Source organism: Cherax quadricarinatus, chromosome 28 (assembly GCF_038502225.1).
Source record: "Cherax quadricarinatus isolate ZL_2023a chromosome 28, ASM3850222v1, whole genome shotgun sequence".
NCBI classification, from domain to species: Eukaryota; Metazoa; Arthropoda; class Malacostraca; order Decapoda; family Parastacidae; genus Cherax; species Cherax quadricarinatus.
In genome coordinates, this window is record NC_091319.1 from 8,078,202 (window position 1) to 8,100,701 (window position 22,500).

Genomic DNA, 22,500 nt, shown 5'->3' on the forward strand with positions numbered 1-22,500 from the left:
TGGTGGTGGTGGTGGTGGTGGTGGTGGTGGTGGTGGTGGTGGTGATGGTGGTGGTGGTGGTGGTGGTGGATGAGGTGGTGGTGGAGTGAGGTGGTGGTGGTGGTGGTGGTGGTGATGGTGATGGTGGTGGTGGTGGTGGTACTGATAATGGTGGTGGTGGAGGTGATTTTGGTGAGGTGGTGGTGGTGGTGATGGTGGTGATGGTGGTGGTGGTGGTGAGGAGTGGTGGTGGTGGTGGTGGTGGTGATGGTGGTGGTGTAGTGGTGGTGGTGGTGGTGGTGGTGGGGTGATGAGGTGGTGGTGGAGGGTGGTGGTGGATGGTGGTGAGGTGGTGGTGGTGGTGATGAGTGGTGGTGGTGGTGATAGTGGTGGTGGTGGTGGTGGTGATGGTGGTGGTGAGGTGGTGTAGTGGTGAGGGGTGGTGGTGGTGGTGATGGTGGTGGTGGTGATAGGTGGTGGTGGTGGTGGTGGTGATGGTGGTGGTGGTGGTGGAGGTGATAGGTGGTGGTGGTGGTGGTGGTGAGTGGTGATGGTGAGGTGGTGGATATGGTGGTGGTGTTGGATGAGGTGGTCGTGGTGGTGGATGAGGTGGTGGTGGTGGTGGTGATGGATGAGGTGGTGTTGGATGAGGTGGTGGTGGTGGTGGTTGATGTGGTAGTGGTGGTGGTGGTGGTGATGGTGGTGGTGGTGGTGGGTATGGTGGTGGTGGTGGTGATGGTGGTGGTGATGGTGGTGGTGGTGGTGGTGATGGTGGTGGTGGTGGATGGTTGGTGGTGGTGGTGGATGATGTGGTGGTTTAGGTGGTGATAGTGGTGGTGGTGGTGGTGGTGATGGTCGGTAGGTGGTGGGATGGAGTAGGTGAGTGATGGTGGTGGTGGTGGTGGTAGGTGGTGATGGGGTGGTAGGTGGTGGTGATGATGGTGAGGTGGTGGTGATGGTGGTGGTGGTGGTGATATGGTGGTGATGTGGTGGTGGTGGATGAGGTGGTGGTGGTGGTAGATAGGTAGTGGTGATGGTGGTGGTGGTGGTGGTGATGGTGGTGGTGGTGATGAGGTGGTGATGGTGGTGGGGATGGTGGTGAGGTGGTGGTGGTGGTGGAGGTGGTGATGTGGTGGTGGTGGATGGTGTGTGGTGGTGGTGGTGATAGTGGTGGTGTGGTTGGTGATGGTCGTGGTGGTAGGGTAGGTAGTGGTGAGGTGGTGGTGGTGGTGGTGGTGGTGGTGGTGGTGGTGGTGGTGGTGATGAGGTGGTGGTGGTGATATGGTGATGGTGGTGGTAGTGGTGGTGGTGATGGTGGTGGTGGTGGGATGAGTGGTGAGGTGGTGGTGGGGTGGTGGTAGTGGAGTGGTGGTGATGGTTGGTGGTGGTAGGGATAGGTGAGGTGGTGATGGTGGTGGTGGTGGTGGGTGGTGGTGGAGTGGTGGTGAGGTGGATGGGGTGGTGAGGTGGAGGTGGTGGTGGTGGTAGTGGATGGATGGTGGTGGTGGGGTGGTGATATGGTGGTGGTGGTGATGAGGTGGGGTTGTAGGTGGTGGTGGTGGTGGTGGTATGGTCGGTGGTGGTGGGGATGGGAGTAGTGGTGATGGTGGTGGTGGTGGTGGTGGTGGTGAGTGGTGGTGGTGGTGGTGATGAGGTGGTGGGTGATGGTGGTGGTGGATGGTGATAGTGGTGGTGGTGGTGATGATGGTGGTAGGTGGTGTGGTGTGGTGGTGGTGGTGGTAGGTGGTGATGGTGGTGGTGGTGGTAGGGATGGGTGAGAGGTGAGGTGATGAGGTGGTGGGGTGGTGGTGGTGGTGATAGTGGTGGTGGTGGTGATAGTGGTGGTGGTGGTGATAGTGGTGGTAGTGGTGGTGGTGATGGTCGTGGTGGTAGGGATAGTAGTGGTGATGGTGGTGGTGGTGGTGGTGGTGGTGGTGGTGGTGGTGGTGGTGGTGGTGGTGGTAATGGTGCCCCAGTTGGTGCCCTAGCACCAGCTGGGGCACCAGCTGACCCTCCGCACTGCCTTAATGAAGATTAATGGATACGAGCACCACCTTCAAGGAAGTGCCATCTTTTGTTCCATCTGCGGGGCCATCACCACCTAAATGGAGCATTTACTTGATAGAGACGAGAGGGAATGGGTGATGGTTGGTGAAAGAGAGAGAGAAAGAGAGAGAGAAAGAGAGAGAGAGAGAAAGACAGTAAATACAAGCGGCTTAATATAAATTCATCTTCATCCACTGGTGAGCGAAACGTGCAACCATTAAAGACACCTTTGCATTAAGGTTCTTGTTTTATCTCTTAATTCCTTAGGGCAAACGACTATTACAGCGGTTAAAATTGCGCCTTTCGATATATTTATGCTGAGCCGTTGGTCAGGAGACGCTGTGTAGGCATCTCTCGTTGTCGAGGACGACAGCTGCAGCATCCCTTTTCACGGTGTGACTGCAGCATCCCTCATCATGTTGTGACTGCAGCATCCCTGATCACGTTGTGACTGCAGCATCCCTCATCACGGTGTGACTGCAGCATCCCTCATCATGTTGTGACTGCAGCATCCCTCATCATGTTGTGACTGCAGCATCCCTCATCACGGTGTGACTGCAGCATCCCTCATCACGGTGTGACTGCAGCATCCCTCATCATGTTGTGACTGCAGCATCCCTCATCACGGTGTGACTGCAGCATCCCTCATCACGGTGTGACTGCAGCATCCCTCATCATGTTGTGACTGCAGCATCCCTCATCATGTTGTGACTGCAGCATCCCTGATCACGTTGTGACTGCAGCATCCCTGATCACGTTGTGACTGCAGCATCCCTGATCACGTTGTGACTGCAGCATCCCTGATCACGTTGTGACTGCAGCATCCCTGATCACGTTGTGACTGCAGCATCCCTGATCACGTTGTGACTGCAGCATCCCTGATCACGTTGTGACTGCAGCATCCCTGATCACGTTGTGACTGCAGCATCCCTGATCACGTTGTGACTGCAGCATCCCTGATCACGTTATGACTGCAGCATCCCTGATCACGTTGTGACTGCAGCATCCCTGATCACGTTGTGACTGCAGCATCCCTGATCACGTTGTGACTGCAGCATCCCTGATCACGTTGTGACTGCAGCATCCCTGATCACGTTGTGACTGCAGCATCCCTGATCACGTTGTGACTGCAGCATCCCTGATCACGTTGTGACTGCAGCATCCCTGATCACGTTGTGACTGCAGCATCCCTGATCACGTTGTGACTGCAGCATCCCTGATCACGTTGTGACTGCAGCATCCCTGATCACGTTGTGACTGCAGCATCCCTGATCACGTTGTGACTGCAGCATCCCTGATCACGTTATGACTGCAGCATCCCTGATCACGTTGTGACTGCAGCATCCCTGATCACGTTGTGACTGCAGCATCCCTGATCACGTTGTGACTGCAGCATCCCTGATCACGTTGTGACTGCAGCATCCCTCATCACGGTGTGACTGCGCATCCCTCTCGCACGCCAGTCCTTCTTGTGTTCTGTCATCTCGGTCTTTTGAATTCCTACCAGTCTCGTCTATATGAACTAGCTCATTGTTGTTAAGTAAAAAGGACACATGTGTAATTAACGCGACTTTTTTACTTTTGGCAACGTTTCGCTCTCCAGGAGCTTCGTCAAGCCAACATTACTATTTCACAGGTGTTGCGGGGATGCTGTTAAACACGTTTTTGTCGTGACAGGTGTAATGTAGTTTATGGAGAAAGAGATACCAAATTTTGTTTGATAAGGGGGCACAAAAGAGAGAGAGAGAGAGAGAGAGAGTTGTTTTCGTTGCTTTTTTCGTTAAGCCCAGAATGAGAGGAAACGTGTAGGTTGGTTGGTGGCGAAAACGAGAGCCATCAAAATGATCATTCTCGAGAAAACTAAAACTCTTCCGTCACTAGTTTATGTGAGCCCTCCTTCAGAGTCTTATTGTTCTGGAGAATCTGGCTTGGATCAGCCAGTCCTGGTGTTTTAACTTGGGGAATTGATCCCAGATGGTTGCTTTCTCTTGGGCGAGCTGGAGGCGCCTGAAGATTCTCAGTGTCTTTAGAAATGGTATTTAAGACCCACGATTGTCCTAACTTTGAGCGAGTACAGAGTCGAGAGAGAGAGAGAGAGAGAGAGAGAGAGAGAGAGAGAGAGAGAGAGAGAGAATGTGTGTGAACAGTTCCCGCACATGACGGTTGATTCAATCATTCACACACTGTAACAAGTAACCTGTGCTGAATGGAACGCTGGCGTCTGTCCCTTCCAACTAACATTCACCAGTTTACACTCACTAGAATCCCACTCATTCCACCACCACCACCACCACAACCACTATCATCACGGTCACCGCTACCACCATTACTACAGATATCGTCACTACCGCCACAACTACCAGCACTCACAACTACTGTGGAAATAAATGGTTGGTATTAGTAGTTGTGGTTGCTGGTAGTGGTGGTGGTGGTTGGTATTAGTAGTTGTGAGTGGAAATATAAACACATATGCAGTATAATGTGATCCTTTATTGACAACGTTTCGCCCACACAGTGGGCTTTTGCAAGTCACAAACAGATCTACCTGGGGTGGAAGGTGCGCGAGTATTTATAGTCAGGTTCAGAATGCTGAGGTCAGGTGGAGAATGCTGCATCTGATGATGTACCGAGTGAGGTTATAGTCTAAAATCTTGGGTAGCTTGGAAGGGAGATTGGATAAGTTTGTGAGCAGACCTTCTGCAGTGTTCTTCCATTCCTGTGTTCTTATGTGGGATAGCGATGAAGAAGTTTCTTGGCAAGTGGTTCAGCTATGTTATAGAAGCCACTATTCTGGTTGAAGTTGTCGGATATAGAAATAAGTGATGATTCCAGGATTCTTCGGTATTGAGTGTTGTCTTCTGTGGCGATAAGTCTTGAGTTTCTGTAGTTTATCAAGTGGTTGTGTGAATTACGGTGTTGTACACAGGCATTCCTTGTGTCGTCAGACCTGCTTGCCTATTGGTGTTCTGAAATACGTGTTTGGAGGTCCCTTGATGTTTCGCCCACGTATAATTTGTTGCAGTCATTACAATGAATTATGTATACCCCTGCAAAGGGTGGAAGATTGTCCTGTCTATGACTGGTAATGTCCTTGATGGTCATGATAGACAGGGCAAGCTTGCACCCTCTGCAGGGTTATACATAATCCCTTGTAATGACTGCAACAAATTATACGTGGGCGAAACATCAAGGGACCTCCAAACACGTATTTCAGAACACCAATACGCAAGCAGGTCTGACGATACAAGGATACAACTACTAATACCAACCACCACCACCACTACCAGCAACCACAACTACTAATACCAACTACTTCCATCACTACCAGCAACCAAAACTACTAATACCAACCACTACCACCACTATCAGCAACCACAACTACTAATACCAACCACCACCACCACCACCACACCTACAACCACAAGTACTAATACCAACCACCACTACCAGCAACCACAACTACTAATACCAACCACCACCACCACTACCATCAACCACGACTACCACCCATTTCCCAAAGAAGAAAAAAAATACACATTTAACGTCTTCACAATCTCACTTCCATTTGACCGAAACACAAATATATATATATATATATATATATATATATATATATATATATATATATATATATATATATATATATATATATATATATATATATATATATATATATATATATATATATATATATGTATATATAAATACATAGCATGTTTTTCTCTATGCTTGAGGTTGCAAGTTCCCCTGCGACCTCCTGTAGCTTAGTATGCAAATTAGAGTTCTTTTTTTTGCTCGTCTTCGGTGACTTAAATCCGATTAATGTTAAGTTGCAGCTTTGTGCTGTCCAGAAATTACTGAAAATTTGCGGTTTCTTGAAGGTTTTCAGAACCTGTTTTTATGATTTCATTTGTGTGGCAACCGAGAGAGGAAGGGGGGGGGAGAACCCTCCTCATTTTTTTTTAAATAATCCTCCGCCTTAAATTATTTTTATTTTTTTACTAAATTTTCAAAATAAATACGAAATTTTCCCCATTTTTTTGTCGCTCTCAACAATTACTCGTTTTTGTTTATTTCTGGTGAAAAAAACTCATTTTTTGAGGTGTCACGTCAGAGGGAGATCAATGACGACTGACATGACTCCCAACTCTGGCTCACTCACAATACCACCAGCTCAAAAAAACATTGATATTCATTTTTTTTTAATCTATAGAAATAATAAAAAAAATCTCCCGCCAGTATTGTATTTATTTTGTAATTAGGAAGACAATTGTTCACGAGTCCTGGAACATGATTTGTGTTGTGGTGAGATGTTTCGTGTTGTGGCAGACCATACAGTGTTGTGGCAGACCATACAGTGTTGTGGCAGACCATACAGTGTTGTGGCAGACCATACAGTGTTGTGGCAGACCATACAGTGTTGTTGCAGACCATACAGTGTTGTGGCAGACCATACAGTGTTGTTGCAGACCATACAGTGTTGTGGCAGACCATACAGTGTTGTGGCAGACCATACAGTGTTGTGGCAGACCATACAGTATTGTGGCAGACCATACAGTATTGTGGCAGACCATACAGTAGTGTGACAGACCATACAGTGTTGTGGCAGACGATACGTGCTCGGTGTTATACTCACCCCAAGATCTTTCTCCTTGAGTGAGGTTTGCAGTCTTCGGCCACCTAGCCTATACTCTGTCTGTGGTCTTCTGTGCCCTTCCCCTATCTTCATGACTTTGCATTTAGCAGGATTAAATTCGAGAAACCATTTGCTGGACCAGGTGTCCAGTCTGTCCAGGTCTCTTTGAAGTCCTGCCTGGTCCTCATCTGATTTAATTCTCCTCATTAACTTCACATCATCTGCAAACAGGGACACTTCTGAGTCTAACCCTTCCATCATGTCGTTCACATATACCAAAAATAGCACTGGTCCTAGGACCGACCCCTGTGGGACCCCGCTCGTCACAGGTGCCCACTGTGATACATCATTACGTACCATGACTCGTTGTTGCCTCCCTGTCAGGTATTCTCTGATCCATTGCAGTGCCCTTCCTGTTATATGCGCCTGATGCTCTAGCTTCTGCACTAATCTCTTGTGAGGAACTGTGTCAAAGACCTTCTTGCAATCCAAGAAGATGCAATCAACCCACCCCTCTCTCTCGTGTCTTACTTCTGTTATTTTATCATAAAACTCCAGAAGGTTTGTGACACAGGATTTGCCTTCCATGAATCCGTGCTGGTTGGCATTTATACTCTTGTTCCGTTCCAGGTGCTCCACCACTCTCCTCCTGATAATCTTCTCCATAACTTTGCATACTATACACGTCAATGACACAGGTCTATAGTTTAGTGCCTCTTTTCTGTCTCCTTTTTTAAAAATGGGAACTACATTTGCCGTCTTCCATTTCTCAGGAAGTTGCCCAGTTTCAAGGGATGTGTTGAAGATTGTGGTTAGAGGCATGCACAGCATCTCTGCTCCTTCTCTAAGGACCCATGGGGAGATGTTGTCCGGTCCCATTGCCTTTGAGGTATCGATGTCCCTTAGCAGTTTCTTCACCTCCTCCTCATCTGTATGTATGTCGTCCAACACTTGTTGGTGTATTCCTTGCTGGTGTCCCCATCTGGTCTGTCCCCCCAGAGTCCTTCCTGTCTCTACTGTAAATACTTCCTTAAATTTCGTGTTGAGCTCCTCACATACCTCTTGATCGTTTCTTGTGAGTTCTCCACCTTCTTTCCTCAGACTTATCACCTGGTCCTTGACTGTCGTCTTCCTCCTAATGTGGCTATACAGCAGTTTCGGGTCAGATTTGACTTTCGATGCTATGTCGTTTTCATACTGTCGCTGGGCCTCCCTCCTTATCTGTGCATACTCGTTTCTGGCTCTTCTACTAATCTCCTTGTTTTCCTGGGTCCTATGCCTCCTGTACCTTTTCCATTCTCTGTTGCACTAAGTTTTTGCCTCCCTACACCTTTGGGTAAACCAAGGACTCGTTTTGGTCTTCCTATTATTTCTGTTTCCCTTGGGAACAAACCTTTCCTCTGCCTCCTTGCACTTTGTTGCTACATATTCCATCATCTCGTTTACTGATTTTCCTACCATTTCTCTGTCCCACTGAACTTCCTGCAGGAAGTTTCTCATACCTGTGTAGTCCCCCCTTTTATAGTTTGGCCTGTCCCCTTCAGTTCCTGTTACCTTCTCCACTTGTAACTTTACTATATAATCAAAACTCAGAACCACGTGATCGCTAGCTCCAAGGGGCCTCTCGTAAGTGATGTCCTCAATGTCTGAACTGCTCAGGGTGAACACAAGATCCAGTCTTGCTGGCTCATCCTCCCCTCTCTCTCTGGTAGTGTCCCTGACATGTTGATGCATGAGGTTTTCAAGTACCACATATATCATCTTGGCTCTACATGTGTGTGTGTGTGTGTGTGTGTGTGTGTGTGTGTGTGTGTGTGTGTGTGTGTGTGTGTGTGTGTGTGTGTGTGTGTGTGTGTGTGTGTGTGTGTGTATGTGTGTGTGTGTGTATGTGTGTGTGTGTGTGTGTGTGTGTGTGTGTATGTGGTTATGAGCTTGCATGTGTATATATTGTTCAAACATTCATATAATTATTTTAATAATAATTACTATTATTATTATTATTATTATTATTATTATTATTATTATTATTATTATTATTATTATTATCAACATCACCATTATTATTATTATTATTATTATTATTATTATTATTATTTTCATTATTATTATTGTTATTATTATTATTATTATTATTATTATTATTATTATTATTATTATTATTATTATTATTTTCATTATTATTATTATTATTATTATTATTATTATTATTATTATTATTATTATTATTATTATTATTTTCATTATTAGTATTATTATTATTATTATTATTATTATTATTATTATTATCTTCATTATTATTATTATTTTTATTATTATTATTATTTTCATTATTATTATTATTATTATTATTATTATTATTATTATTATTATTATTATTATTATTATTTTCATTATTATTATTATTATTATTATTATTATTATTATTATTATTATTATTATTATTATTATTATTATCTTCATTATTATTATTATTATTATTATTATTATTATCATCATCAATATCATCATCATTATGAAGCTTGGTATATCTCAACACATACACAAAAAATCTCAACATCTACAAAGACAATATTAAATCCCATTCATATCTGACGTAAAATTTCAGCGAAAAATATAAATTCCTGATCGTATTAGTTGAGATTAAATCCCCTTTTTTTCAACTGCGGGTCATGTATGTGATTAATGGCGCGAGCAAATCCTCTTCCAGCCTCCAAAGGGGTTTAGCATCAAGTTTTTGCTTTCATCCCTTTTAAGGGAGGACAACGGGATGGAAGGTATTTTTCACCTGCTGTTATTAAGGTCCCAGCTGAGTCTTACCTGACGACCAGTGTTCTTGTTATTCTTGAAGATCAGTGTTCTTGTTATTCTTGAAGATCAGTGTTCTTGTTATTCTTGAAGATTAGTGTTCTTGTTGTCCTTGAAGATCAGTGTTCTTGTTATTCTTGAAGATTAGCGCTCTTGTTGTCCTTGAAGATCAGCGTTCTTGTTGTCCTTGAAGATCAGTGTTCTTGTTGTCCTTGAAGATCAGTGTTCTCGTTGTCCTTGAAGATCAGTGTTCTCGTTGTCCTTGAAGATCAGTGTTCTTGCTATTCTTGAAGATTAGTGTTCTTGAAGATCAGTGTTCTTGTTGTCCTTGAAGATCAGTGTTCTCGTTGTCCTTGAAGATCAGTGTTCTCGTTGTCCTTGAAGATCAGTGTTCTTGCTATTCTTGAAGATTAGTGTTCTTATTGTCCTTGAAGATCAGTGTTATTGTTATTCTTGAAGATCAGTGTTCTTGTTATTCTTGAAGATCAGTGTTATTGTTGTGATTAGTGTTCTTGTTGTCTTTATCAGTGTTCTTGTTGTCCTTGAAGATCAGCGTTCTTGTTGTCCTTTCTTGATCAGTGTTATTGTTATTCTTGAAGATCAGTGTTCTTGTTATTCTTGAAGATCAGTGTTCTTGTTGTCCTTGAAGATCAGCGTTCTTGTTGTCCTTGAAGATCAGCGTTCTTGTTGTCCTTGAATATCAGTGTTCTCGTTGTCCTTGAAGATCAGTGTTCTCGTTGTCCTTGAAGATCAGTGTTCTTGTTATTCTTGAAGATCAGTGTTCTTGCTATTCTTGAAGATTAGTGTTCTTGTTGTCCTTGAAGATCAGTGTTCTTGTTGTCCTTGAAGATCAGCGTTCTTGTTGTCCTTGAAGATCAGTGTTCTTGTTGTCCTTGAAGATCAGCGTTCTTGTTGTCCTTGAATATCAGTGTTCTCGTTGTCCTTGAAGATCAGTGTTCTTGTTATTCTTGAAGATCAGTGTTCTTGCTATTCTTGAAGATTAGTGTTCTTGTTGTCCTTGAAGATCAGTGTTCTTGTTGTCCTTGAAGATCAGCGTTCTTGTTGTCCTTGAAGATCAGTGTTCTTGTTGTCCTTGAAGATCAGCGTTCTTGTTGTCCTTGAAGATCAGCGTTCTTGTTGTCCTTGAATATCAGTGTTCTCGTTGTCCTTGAAGATTAGTGTTCTTGTTATCCTTGAAGATCAGTGTTCTCGTTGTCCTTGAAGATCAGTGTTCTTGTTATTCTTGATGATCAGTGTTCTTGTTATTCTTGAAGATTAGCCCTCTTGTTGTCCTTGAAGATCAGTGTTCTTGTTTTCCTTGAAGATCAGTGTTCTTGTTATTCTTGATGATCAGTGTTCTTGTTGTCCTTGAAGATCAGTGTTCTTGTTGTCCTTGAAGATTAGTGTTCTTGTTATCCTTGAAGATCAGTGTTCTTGTTGTCCTTGAAGATCAGTGTTCTTGTTGTCCTTGAAGATCAGTGTTCTTGTTATTCTTGATGATCAGTGTTCTTGTTGTCCTTGAAGATCAGTGTTCTTGTTATCCTTGAAGATCAGTGTTCTTGTTGTCCTTGAAGATCAGTGTTCTTGTTGTCCTTGAAGATCAGTGTTCTTGTTGTCCTTGAAGATCAGTGTTCTTGTTATTCTTGATGATCAGTGATCTTGTTGTCCTTGAAGATCAGTGTTCTTGTTATCCTTTAAGATCAGTGTTCTTGTTGTCCTTGAAGATCAGTGATCTTGTTGTCCTTGAAGATCAGTGTTCTTGTTGTCCTTGAAGATCAGTGTTTTTGTTATTCTTGAAGATCAGTGTTCTTGTTATTCTTGATGATCAGTGATCTTGTTGTCCTTGAAGATTAGTGTTCTTGTTATCCTTGAAGATTAGTGTTTTTGTTATTCTTGAAGATTAGTGTTCTTGTTATCCTTGAAGATTAGTGTTCTTGTTATTCTTGAAGATTAGTGTTCTTGTTATTCTTGAAGATCAGTGTTCTTGTTATTCTTGAAGATTAGTGTTCTTGTTATTCTTGAAGATCAGTGTTCTTGTTATTCTTGAAGATTAGCGCTCTTGTTGTCCTTGAAGATCAACGTTCTTGTTGTCCTTGAAGATCAGTGTTCTTGTTGTCCTTGAAGATCAGTGTTCTTGTTATTCTTGATGATCAGTGTTCTTGTTGTCCTTGAAGATCAGTGTTCTTGTTGTCCTTGAAGATCAGTGTTCTTGTTGTCCTTGAAGATCAGTGTTCTTGTTATTCTTGATGATCAGTGTTCTTGTTGTCCTTGAAGATCAGTGTTCTTGTTGTCCTTGAAGATCAGTGTTCTTGTTGTCCTTGAAGATCAGTGTTCTTGTTGTCCTTGAAGATCAGTGTTCATGTTATCCTAAGTATAATATATATATATATATATATATATATATATATATATATATATATATATATATATATATATATATATATATATATATAATTTTCACACCACCTGTTCATCCCTCGGTGTTACCTCCCCTGACAGGCTGGGCAGCAGCAGGTGATCTACCAGGTGGTGGGTGGTTTCGGGGGCGCGCTGAGGGTGGGCGTGGACGGGGGCGTGACGCTCTGGCGCCCCCTCGACCGCGAGGCCCCGGAGGGTGACACGGGTGTGGCCAGGGTCATCGCAGTGGACGGGGGGCGCCCGCCCCTCACTTCCACCGCCACCCTCACCATCACCGTTGCCGACGTCAACGACTGCGCCCCCCGCCTCCTGCCGCCCACGGTACTGCACGTGGTAGAGGGGGCACCGCCCATGTTGCTAGGCGTGCTGACGGCCACTGACTACGACGTGTGGGCCCTGGGCCACGGCCCACCGTTCAACCTCACCCTGGACCCCTCCAACCCTCCCCACGTCACCGCCCTCGTCAAGCTCAAGTACGACCCTCGTAAGTATCAAGTACGACCCTCGTAAATACAAAGTACGACTCTCGTACGTATCCAGTACGACCCCTAGTGAGTATCACTTACGACTCTCGCAAGTATCAAGTACGACCCACTTATTAAATTCTACCCATGTACGTATCTAGTACGACCCTCTCATCAAGTACAACCCACGTGAGAATCTAGTATAACCCACATAAACATCAAGTTTATTTTTTACTTAATTCTAACTATAGATTCACTACAAATCTTATGATTACAAGCATTGATCCTGATACCAACCTCTTATTTAATGACTTAAATGATTCAAACAGTTACTGTAATTACTACACAGCATAACAATCAAAGGCACTTCTCAGTGCCAACAACAACATAACTATCTTTAACTACAATATCAGATCTTTAAGCAAGCATTATGATGACCTCCTAGCATTACTAAATTCCTTGCATGCCAATATGTCCATCATTACACTAACTGAAACCTGGCTAAAGCCTGATACTACAGATGTCTATGCCATTCCTGGTTACACAGCCATACACAACTGTAGGCCAGACCAACAAGGGGGTGGCACTGCTATATACTACTCAGACCAACTAGAATGTATCACTAATACTTGCACAAGGGATGAACATGGGGAATATATAATAGCTAAATTCAAATCCAGATACCTACAAAAACCTCTCACAGTGATAAACATCTACAGAGTTCCACAGTCAAACATTAGTCGTTTTAGTGACAACCTAGGAAGTATGATAACTGATGCACGCATGAATAATGATCACTTACTACTCTCAGGTGACTTAAATATAAATCTCCTGCAAGACCAGGACCCACACGTTACTGAATTCACTAACACAATGAGTAACTGCATGTTGCTACCAACAGTAACAAAACCTACAAGAGTTACAGAGACTAGTGTTTCCCTACTTGACCACATCTGGACCAACACCATATCCCCTTTAAAATCAGGCATAATTACAGATAATACCACAGACCACTACCCTACTTTCCTCATAACAACTCTTGGTAAAATACCCCAAGACACTACTAAAGTCACCTTCAGACTTCACAATGAGGCAGCCATTAATAACTTCACAACAGCAGTAACAAACATTGACTGGCACACTGAGCTAGAAATCTATACAGATATTGACGAATGTTTTAATAATTTTCTAAAAAAGACCCAATACCTTTATAACAAGCACTGCCCTAAAAAAACTAAACAGATGACAGCTAAGAGACTGAACAGTCCCTGGCTAACACCCAGCATTCTCAAATCCATAAATACAAAACACCGATATGAAAAACAGTACAGAATGGGTCACATAACCAGAGACTAAACAAAACGTTACTCGTCAATCCTAACCAGCCTGATAAGAAGGGCAAAAAAATTGTATTATGAGAACAGATTATCCAACTTACGAGGTGATATAAAAAAGACCTGGAAGACCCTATCAGAAATTCTGGGAACAAAAAAGGTATCACGACATAGCGAAATAAAATTAGCAAAATCAGATGAACCCCAACTCCCACCAACAGAAACAGCAAACAGACTCAATGATTTCTTCTCCACTATAGGTTAAAACCTTGCCAATAAAATCCCAAGCTCAGATACCCCACCAAATGACTACCTCACTGGTAACTACCCGAACACACTGTTCCTAGCTCCGACTAACCCATACGAAGTCTCCCTTATTATCAACGCACTGAAAAACAAGGCAGGAGATTTAAATACCTTACCACCCTTTATATACAGAAAAGCGTCACAAGTACTATCACCAATCATTGCAACACTCTTTAACAAATCCATTGAATCCTCCACCTTCCCTACAGTTCTCAAAATAGCAAGGGTCACCCCGATCCATAAAGGAGGAGACCAAACAGAGTTGAATAACTATAGGCCAATATCCAATTTACACCCTCTCTCAAAAATCTTCGAAAAATTAATTCATAAACGAATCTACTCCTACCTCATCTCCCAAAACATTCTCAACCCCTGCCAATTTGGATTCAGGCCTAATAAAAATACTAATGATGCTATTATACACATGCTAGAACATATATGCACTGCAATAGAGAAAAAAGAAGTCCCACTGGGGATCTTCATTGACTTACGTAAAGCTTTTGATACAGTTGACCATGACTTGCTCCACGTAAAATTGTCACACTATGGTATTAGAGGGCACTCCCTCAACTACCTCAAGTCATACCTCAGCAACAGAAGCCAATATGTGAACGCAAATGGGGCAAGCTCTTCCGCACAACCAATTACAGTTGGTGTCCCACAGGGAAGTGTCCTTGGCCCTCTTCTCTTTCTCCTATACATAAATGACCTACCAAATGCTTCGCAATTACTCAAACCCACACTTTTTGCAGATGACACTACATACGTCTTCTCTCACCCGAGCCCAGTCACGCTAGCCAATACTGTAAACACCGAATTACAGAAAATATCTACCTGGATGAGGACTAACAAACTTACACTAAACATTGACAAAACCTACTTCATTCAGTTTGGTAACATAGCTACAGATGTACCTCTTAACATAACAATAAACGGATCACCTATCACAAAGCTAACAGAGGGAAAATTCCTAGGAATCCACCTCGATAATAGACTCAAATTTCATACACATATACAACAAATTTCTAAGAAAATTTCCAAGACTGTAGGCATACTATCGAAGATACGGTACTATGTTCCACAGTCAGCCCTCCTGGCCCTTTATCACTCTCTTATTTACCCCTATCTCACCTATGGAATTTGTGCATGGGGCTCAACAACAATTAACCATCTCAGACCACTAATTACCCAACAAAAGGCTACAGTTAGAATGATAACAAATTCTCACTACAGGCAGCACACTCCAACAATATTCAAAACACTCAACCTACTCACCATACAAAGCATCCATACTTATTATTTCACTTATTACATACATAGAACACTTAACTCTGATATTAACCCTCCCCTCAAACATCTCCTTGCCAACCTCAACAGAACACATGACCATAACACAAGGCACAGATCACTCTTTGATGTTCCTCGTGTCCATCTCACACTATGCAAAAACTCAATGCACATAAAAGGCCCTAAAATCTGGAATTCATTACCTGTAAATATAAAAGAAACACCACCTGTTTATAAATTCAAGTCTCTTCTCAAAGTTCACTTACTCACTCAAAACCAAATAAATACTGAATAACTGAACCTTATAAATTGTATATCCTATATGTTACTCACAATTATATCACACAAATGTTAAACCTAGGACCCAATCTAACTTTATTATTTTTTTAAATACACTACCTAACAGAATACTCCATACGACTGAATGTACAGCAATGCAAGCAACCATATGACCTGTCTTTGTAATACTCACTTGTGCTTTATAGTTATCTGTTTACAATAATGTTTTATCACTGATTTCATCATTGCTTAGTTAATCTTAAGTTAATTTTAAGCCAGCCCGTAATGCTATGCATAGTATAAGTGGCTTTGGCATGCTGCTCTTACCTGTATTTTTTGTACCTCTCTTTGTATGCTTAAATTACTAAATTACTAAATAAGTACGACCCGCGTAAGAATCTAGTACGACCCACGTAAACACCAAACATGATAACAGTTGATATTTACAGAGTGAACGACAGTAATCATCACTAACAAGTTCACAGATGCCTAAATCTCTCTTCCAGCACTCGAGTTTAAATTCTGCCCGTGTTTAAGGACAAAGGACCATGCCGGTGGTACTTACCTAGAGTGTTAAACTGACCAAAACATCATTGAATTATTTCTAATTCAGAACCACTAGGCAGACACCGTGCCACTCACGAAATGTTCAAACTGGATCCACGAATCGTCAATGAGGATTAAAAATTAGCTGAAATTTTCGTGTCGAATGACCATCGTGTCTTTACGAATTACACAGTAGCAAACTGCAGCATTTACTCTAAGTCTTATCAAAAAATTTAATTTCTTTCGTGTCATTAACAGTCAAAATTTACATTCAGAGTTTTCTCTAGGTTTTAACATTAGGTTGACAGATAGGTAGAAAAAGGTAACAGTAAAACCAGTTATTCGATTTAAAAAATATAGAACAAAGGCAAAAAAAGAAAGATTTCTTATCATTGGCCTCACGAGGAACAGGAGGCTCGTGGCTGTGTTTACAACTGAGTTAGTTTCTACTGGATAAGAGGACGTAAGTCTTTACTAAAAATTATGTCGTCAAAATGAGATTCTTACGTATTTCAGAATGTGTTTACCACTGCCCTGCTACTGTAACTACAAACACTGAAGACAGGTCATCGCCAATATAACACTGCTGTTGTAACTACAAACACTAAAGACAGGTCACCACCAATATAACACTGCTGTTGTAACTGCAAACACTAAAGACAGGTCACCACCAATATAACACTGCTGTTGTAACTACAAACACTAAAGACAGGAAACCACTAATATAACACTGCTGTTGTAACTACAAACACTAAAGACAGGAAACCACTAATATAACACTGCTGTTGTAACTACAAACACTAAAGACAGGTCACCACCAATATAACGCTGCTGTTGTAACTACAAACACTAAAGACAGATCACCACCAATATAACGCTGCTGTTGTAACTACAAACACTAAAGACAGGTCACCACCAATATAACGCTGCTGTTGTAACTACAAACACTAAAGACAGGTCACCACCAATATAACGCTGCTGTTGTAACTACAAACACTAAAGACAGGTCACCACCAATATAACACTGCTGTTGTAACTACAAACACTAAAGACAGATCACCACCAATATAACGCTGCTGTTGTAACTACAAACACTAAAGACAGGTCACCACCAATATAACACTGCTGTTGTAACTACAAACACTAAAGACAGATCACCACCAATATAACGCTGCTGTTGTAACTACAAACACTAAAGACAGATCACCACCAATATAACGCTGCTGTTGTAACTACAAACACTAAAGACAGGTCACCACCAATATAACACTGCTGTTGTAACTACAAACACTAAAGACAGGTCACCACCAATATAACGCTGCTGTTGTAACTACAAACCCTAAAGACAGGTCACCACCAATATAACACTGCTGTTGTAACTACAAACACTAAAGACAGGACACCACCAATATAACATTGCTGTTGTAACTACAAACACTAAAGACAGATCACCACCAATATAACGCTGCTGTTGTAACTACAAACACTAAAGACAGATCACCACCAATATAACGCTGCTGTTGTAACTACAAACACTAAAGACAGGTCACCACCAATATAACACTGCTGTTGTAACTACAAACACTAAAGACAGATCACCACCAATATAACGCTGCTGTTGTAACTACAAACACTAAAGACAGGTCACCACCAATATAACACTGCTGTTGTAACTACAAACACTAAAGACAGGTCACCACCAATATAACACTGCTGTTGTAACTACAAACACTAAAGACAGGACACCACCAATATAACATTGCTGTTGTAACTACAAACACTAAAGACAGGTCACCACCAATATAACGCTGCTGTTGTAACTACAAACACTAAAGACAGGTCACCACCAACATAACACTGCTGTTGTAACTACAAACACTAAAGACAGGACACCACCAATATAACACTGCTGTTGTAACTACAAACACTAAAGACAGGTCACCACCAATATAACACTGCTGTTGTAACTACAAACACTAAAGACAGGTCACCACCAACATAACACTGCTGTTGTAACTACAAACACTAAAGACAGATCACCACCAATATAACGCTGCTGTTGTAACTACAAACACTAAAGACAGGTCACCACCAATATAACGCTGCTGTTGTAACTACAAACACTAAAGACAGATCACCACCAATATAACACTGCTGTTGTAACTACAAACACTAAAGACAGATCACCACCAATATAACGCTGCTGTTGTAACTACAAACACTAAAGACAGATCACCACCAATATAACGCTGCTGTTGTAACTACAAACACTAAAGACAGATCACCACCAATATAACGCTGCTGTTGTAACTACAAACACTAAAGACAGATCACCACCAATATAACACTGCTGTTGTAACTACAAACACTAAAGACAGGTCACCACCAATATAACACTGCTGTTGTAACTACAAACACTAAGGACAGATCACCACCAATATAACGCTGCTGTTGTAACTACAAACACTAAAGACAGATCACCACCAATATAACGCTGCTGTTGTAACTACAAACACTAAAGACAGATCACCACCAATATAACGCTGCTGTTGTAACTACAAACACTAAAGACAGATCACCACCAATATAACGCTGCTGTTGTAACTACAAACACTAAAGACAGATCACCACCAATATAACGCTGCTGTTGTAACTACAAACACTAAAGACAGATCACCACCAATATAACACTGCTGTTGTAACTACAAACACTAAAGACAGGTCACCACCAATATAACACTGCTGTTGTAACTACAAACACTAAAGACAGATCACCACCAATATAACGCTGCTGTTGTAACTACAAACACTAAAGACAGATCACCACCAATATAACGCTGCTGTTGTAACTACAAACACTAAAGACAGATCACCACCAACATAACGCTGCTGTTGTAACTACAAACACTAAAGACAGGTCACCACCAACATAACGCTGCTGTTGTAACTACAAACACTAAAGACAGGTCACCACCAACATAACGCTGCTGTTGTAACTACAAACACTAAAGACAGGACACCACCAACATAACGCTGCTGTTGTAACTACAAACACTAAAGACAGATCACCACCAATATAACACTGCTGTTGTAACTACAAACACTAAAGACAGGTCACCACCAATATAACACTGCTGTTGTAACTACAAACACTAAAGACAGGTCACCACCAATATAACACTGCTGTTGTAACTACAAACACTAAAGACAGGTCACCACCAATATAACACTGCTGTTGTAACTACAAACACTAAAGACAGGAAACCACCAATATAACACTGCTGTTGTAACTACAAACACTAAAGACAGGTCACCACCAACATAACACTGCTGTTGTAACTACAAACACTAAAGACAGGTCACCACCAACATAACACTGCTGTTGTAACTACAAACACTAAAGACAGGTCACCACCAACATAACACGGCTGTTGTAACTACAAACACTAAAGACAGGTCACCACCAACATAACACTGCTGTTGTAACTACAAACACTAAAGACAGGTCACCACCAATATAACACTGCTGTTGTAACTACAAACACTAAAGACAGGTCACCACCAACAAAACTCTGCTCTTGAAACTACAAAGAAATAATGGCAAATACATAAACAGACATATTATAAACGCCTTCTAATTAACTAGGCAAACCTGAGGTATTACAAAAGCAGAAATAAGATATTATAGAGAAAATTATACATAAATAGCAAGATAATCAAAACAAACGAAAAAAAAACAGTCACGCATCGGTACGTACATGCAAATATCCTCTCCAGGTACCCTCTCTAATTATGCCTGCACACACACACACACACACACACACACACACACACACACACACACACACACACACACACACACACACACACACACACACACACACACACACACACACACACACACACACACACACACACACACACCAACAGCAGCAGCAGTGAGCTTGCCAGCAGAGTGCTGCCCCAAAGCTGTTTCAATACGCAGTTAAAAGCAGTCTTAGCAGCTATGCTACAAGGATTCACCTATTCGATACGGATGCACGATCTCCCTATTCTATCTTCTGGTGAAGACTCCCTGTTCTAAATTATTGCAACTTTTATTAACTCTATAATAATGTAATAGCAGCAGTGTTGTAAGGAAATTTATTTAGTAGAGTGCCAAGGGACACAAACATGTAAACACGAAGTATTACGTCTGGGAGAGTCACTCAGACGACCACGTCTAGACACGAGTAGTCCGGTGATCACTGCTACAGTGACTGCTGGTTGACATAGCCGGTGGTGGTTTAACCGATTGTTCTATGGCCAGTATTGGTTAGCCGGTTGTTCCATGGCACTGGCCAGTGGTAGCGTAACCGTTCCATGGCATTTTCCAGGGGTTTTCGTTCATTTACCAATTATTAATCATAAAATGGTGTTATGATAATTAGCACTTATAATTGCCTATTAGCCGAGCATAATGACCCGCCCCTTTTCCTATAATAACCAACGTTCTTTTTACTACATTAACCATTAAATTGCGACAGTGAATGAGCCGGAGAAAAGTGGTGCCCTTTCTTGTGTTTACAATTTACATGACATGCGCGGGAGAGGCTTTCCTTAGGCGGCTTTCCTAGGTCCTCTCATTCTCTGAGGTTATTTGGCGTTTTTGATGTCGACCAGGGAAGAACAGCAGCAATAGCAGTAGTAGTAGTAGTAGTAGTAGTAGTAGTAGTAGTAGTGGTAGTGGTGGTGGTAGTGGTGGTAGTAGTAGTGGTGGTAGTGGTGGTGGTGGTGGTGGTAGTAGTAGTAGTAGTCGTCGAAATGGTAGGAGCAGAAGTGGCAGTAACAGCAGAAGCAGCAGCAGCAGCAGCAGCAACACCAACACCTGAAAGGTAGCAGCAGCAGCAACAAAAACAACACATAGAGCACCAACATCAACAGTGGAACACCACCACAAGCACCACCACAACCACCACCAACACCACCAACACCACCACCACCACCACCACCACCACCACCACCACCACCACCACCACCACCACCACCACCACCACCACCACCACCACCACCACCAGCATCCATCTTTAACAAGGGTGGCCGTCTCTGGCTCTCCACAAGAAGAAACACACAGCGAGACACAAACTCGAATTTATAGGACACAAACTATTTTTTAAATACTGGCTGCCCCAAATGCAGCAATATCAGTACTTTTTCTTCCTGTGTTTTAGATCGACTCCCAGAAATAATTATTAAGTGCTATTCCTTCAAAATCTCTTCTCATTGGGAGGAAAAAGTAAGAAAGAGAAGATAGAGAAGAGATAAGAGATAAAGTTGTTATTGTTAGCATGTATATTTTGCATTGCTGTGTAACTCGCTGCCCTGAGTACACCAGCATGAAGGTAACACTGTAACATTCTTCAGCAGTGGTAACGTGAATTTGTTATACAGAAGAAGTGGGATGCGGCTTGTTATGTTGCTAACGAGGCAAGATGTGTAGTAACGGGGAGGTCCTTTGAGGATGAAATCTCTCTTTCTCTCTCTCTCTCTCTCTCTCTCTCTCTCTCTCTCTCTCTCTCTCTCTCTCTCTCTCTCTCTCTCTCTCTCTCTCTCTCTCTCTCTCTCTCTCTCTCTCACCGTTCACCATTAACGTGTTAATTGTATTCCGTCTTTACATTAACCGCTTCAAAGGGATAATGAGAAAATTAGGAGAGTGGAAGAATAATGACGAAAAATAAATATTGACCGAACAAGGGAAGGTTTTCCAGCAGAACGCACCACTAGAAAGAATACAAACTCAGTCAATACAGGTACCTGCGCCATCGGCACCAGTTGGTTCAAGTAGGAACTGAGACCCTGGGAGACTATGTGGAAATCACGGGACATACTACCTCGGGACAACGCTCAGGACCCAAGAGCGACTACTTCTATGTTCCAGCGTCTCAACGTTGCCATCCAGAGAGGGAATGCACATTCTCGGAGGAGATTTATAATCTCATTCGATATGTTATTCTATTGTATATATGTTTGTGCCTTTTAAATTATCCCTAACCTTAAAAAATGTTTTGTATGTACACACACACATACACACACACACACACACACACACACACACACACACACACACACACATATATATATATATATATATGTGTGTGTGTGTGTGTGTGTGTGTGTGTGTGTGTGTGTGTGTGTGTGTGTGTGTGTAGGTAACTTTAATTTTAAATATTCCAAGAAAATTGTCAACATAGTGATAACACTAAGTCTATAATCTAACACACATAACAACATAATTTATATATATATATATATATATATATATATATATATATATATATATATATATATATATATATATATATATATATATATATATATATATATATATATATATATATATATTATAACGATAGCGAAATCC

General features: G+C 42.0%; 1 protein-coding gene across 1 annotated transcript in view; it reads left to right on the plus strand.

The window, feature by feature from the left end:
- Positions 1 to 22,500, plus strand: part of LOC128693151 (putative neural-cadherin 2) — a 360,314-nt gene that overhangs the window by 299,517 nt on the left and 38,297 nt on the right. The window contains exon 11 of the mRNA XM_053782623.2: positions 11,966 to 12,368. Within this exon, the coding sequence (XP_053638598.2) occupies positions 11,966 to 12,368 (403 nt within the window). The remainder of the gene's footprint in view (positions 1 to 11,965; positions 12,369 to 22,500) is intronic.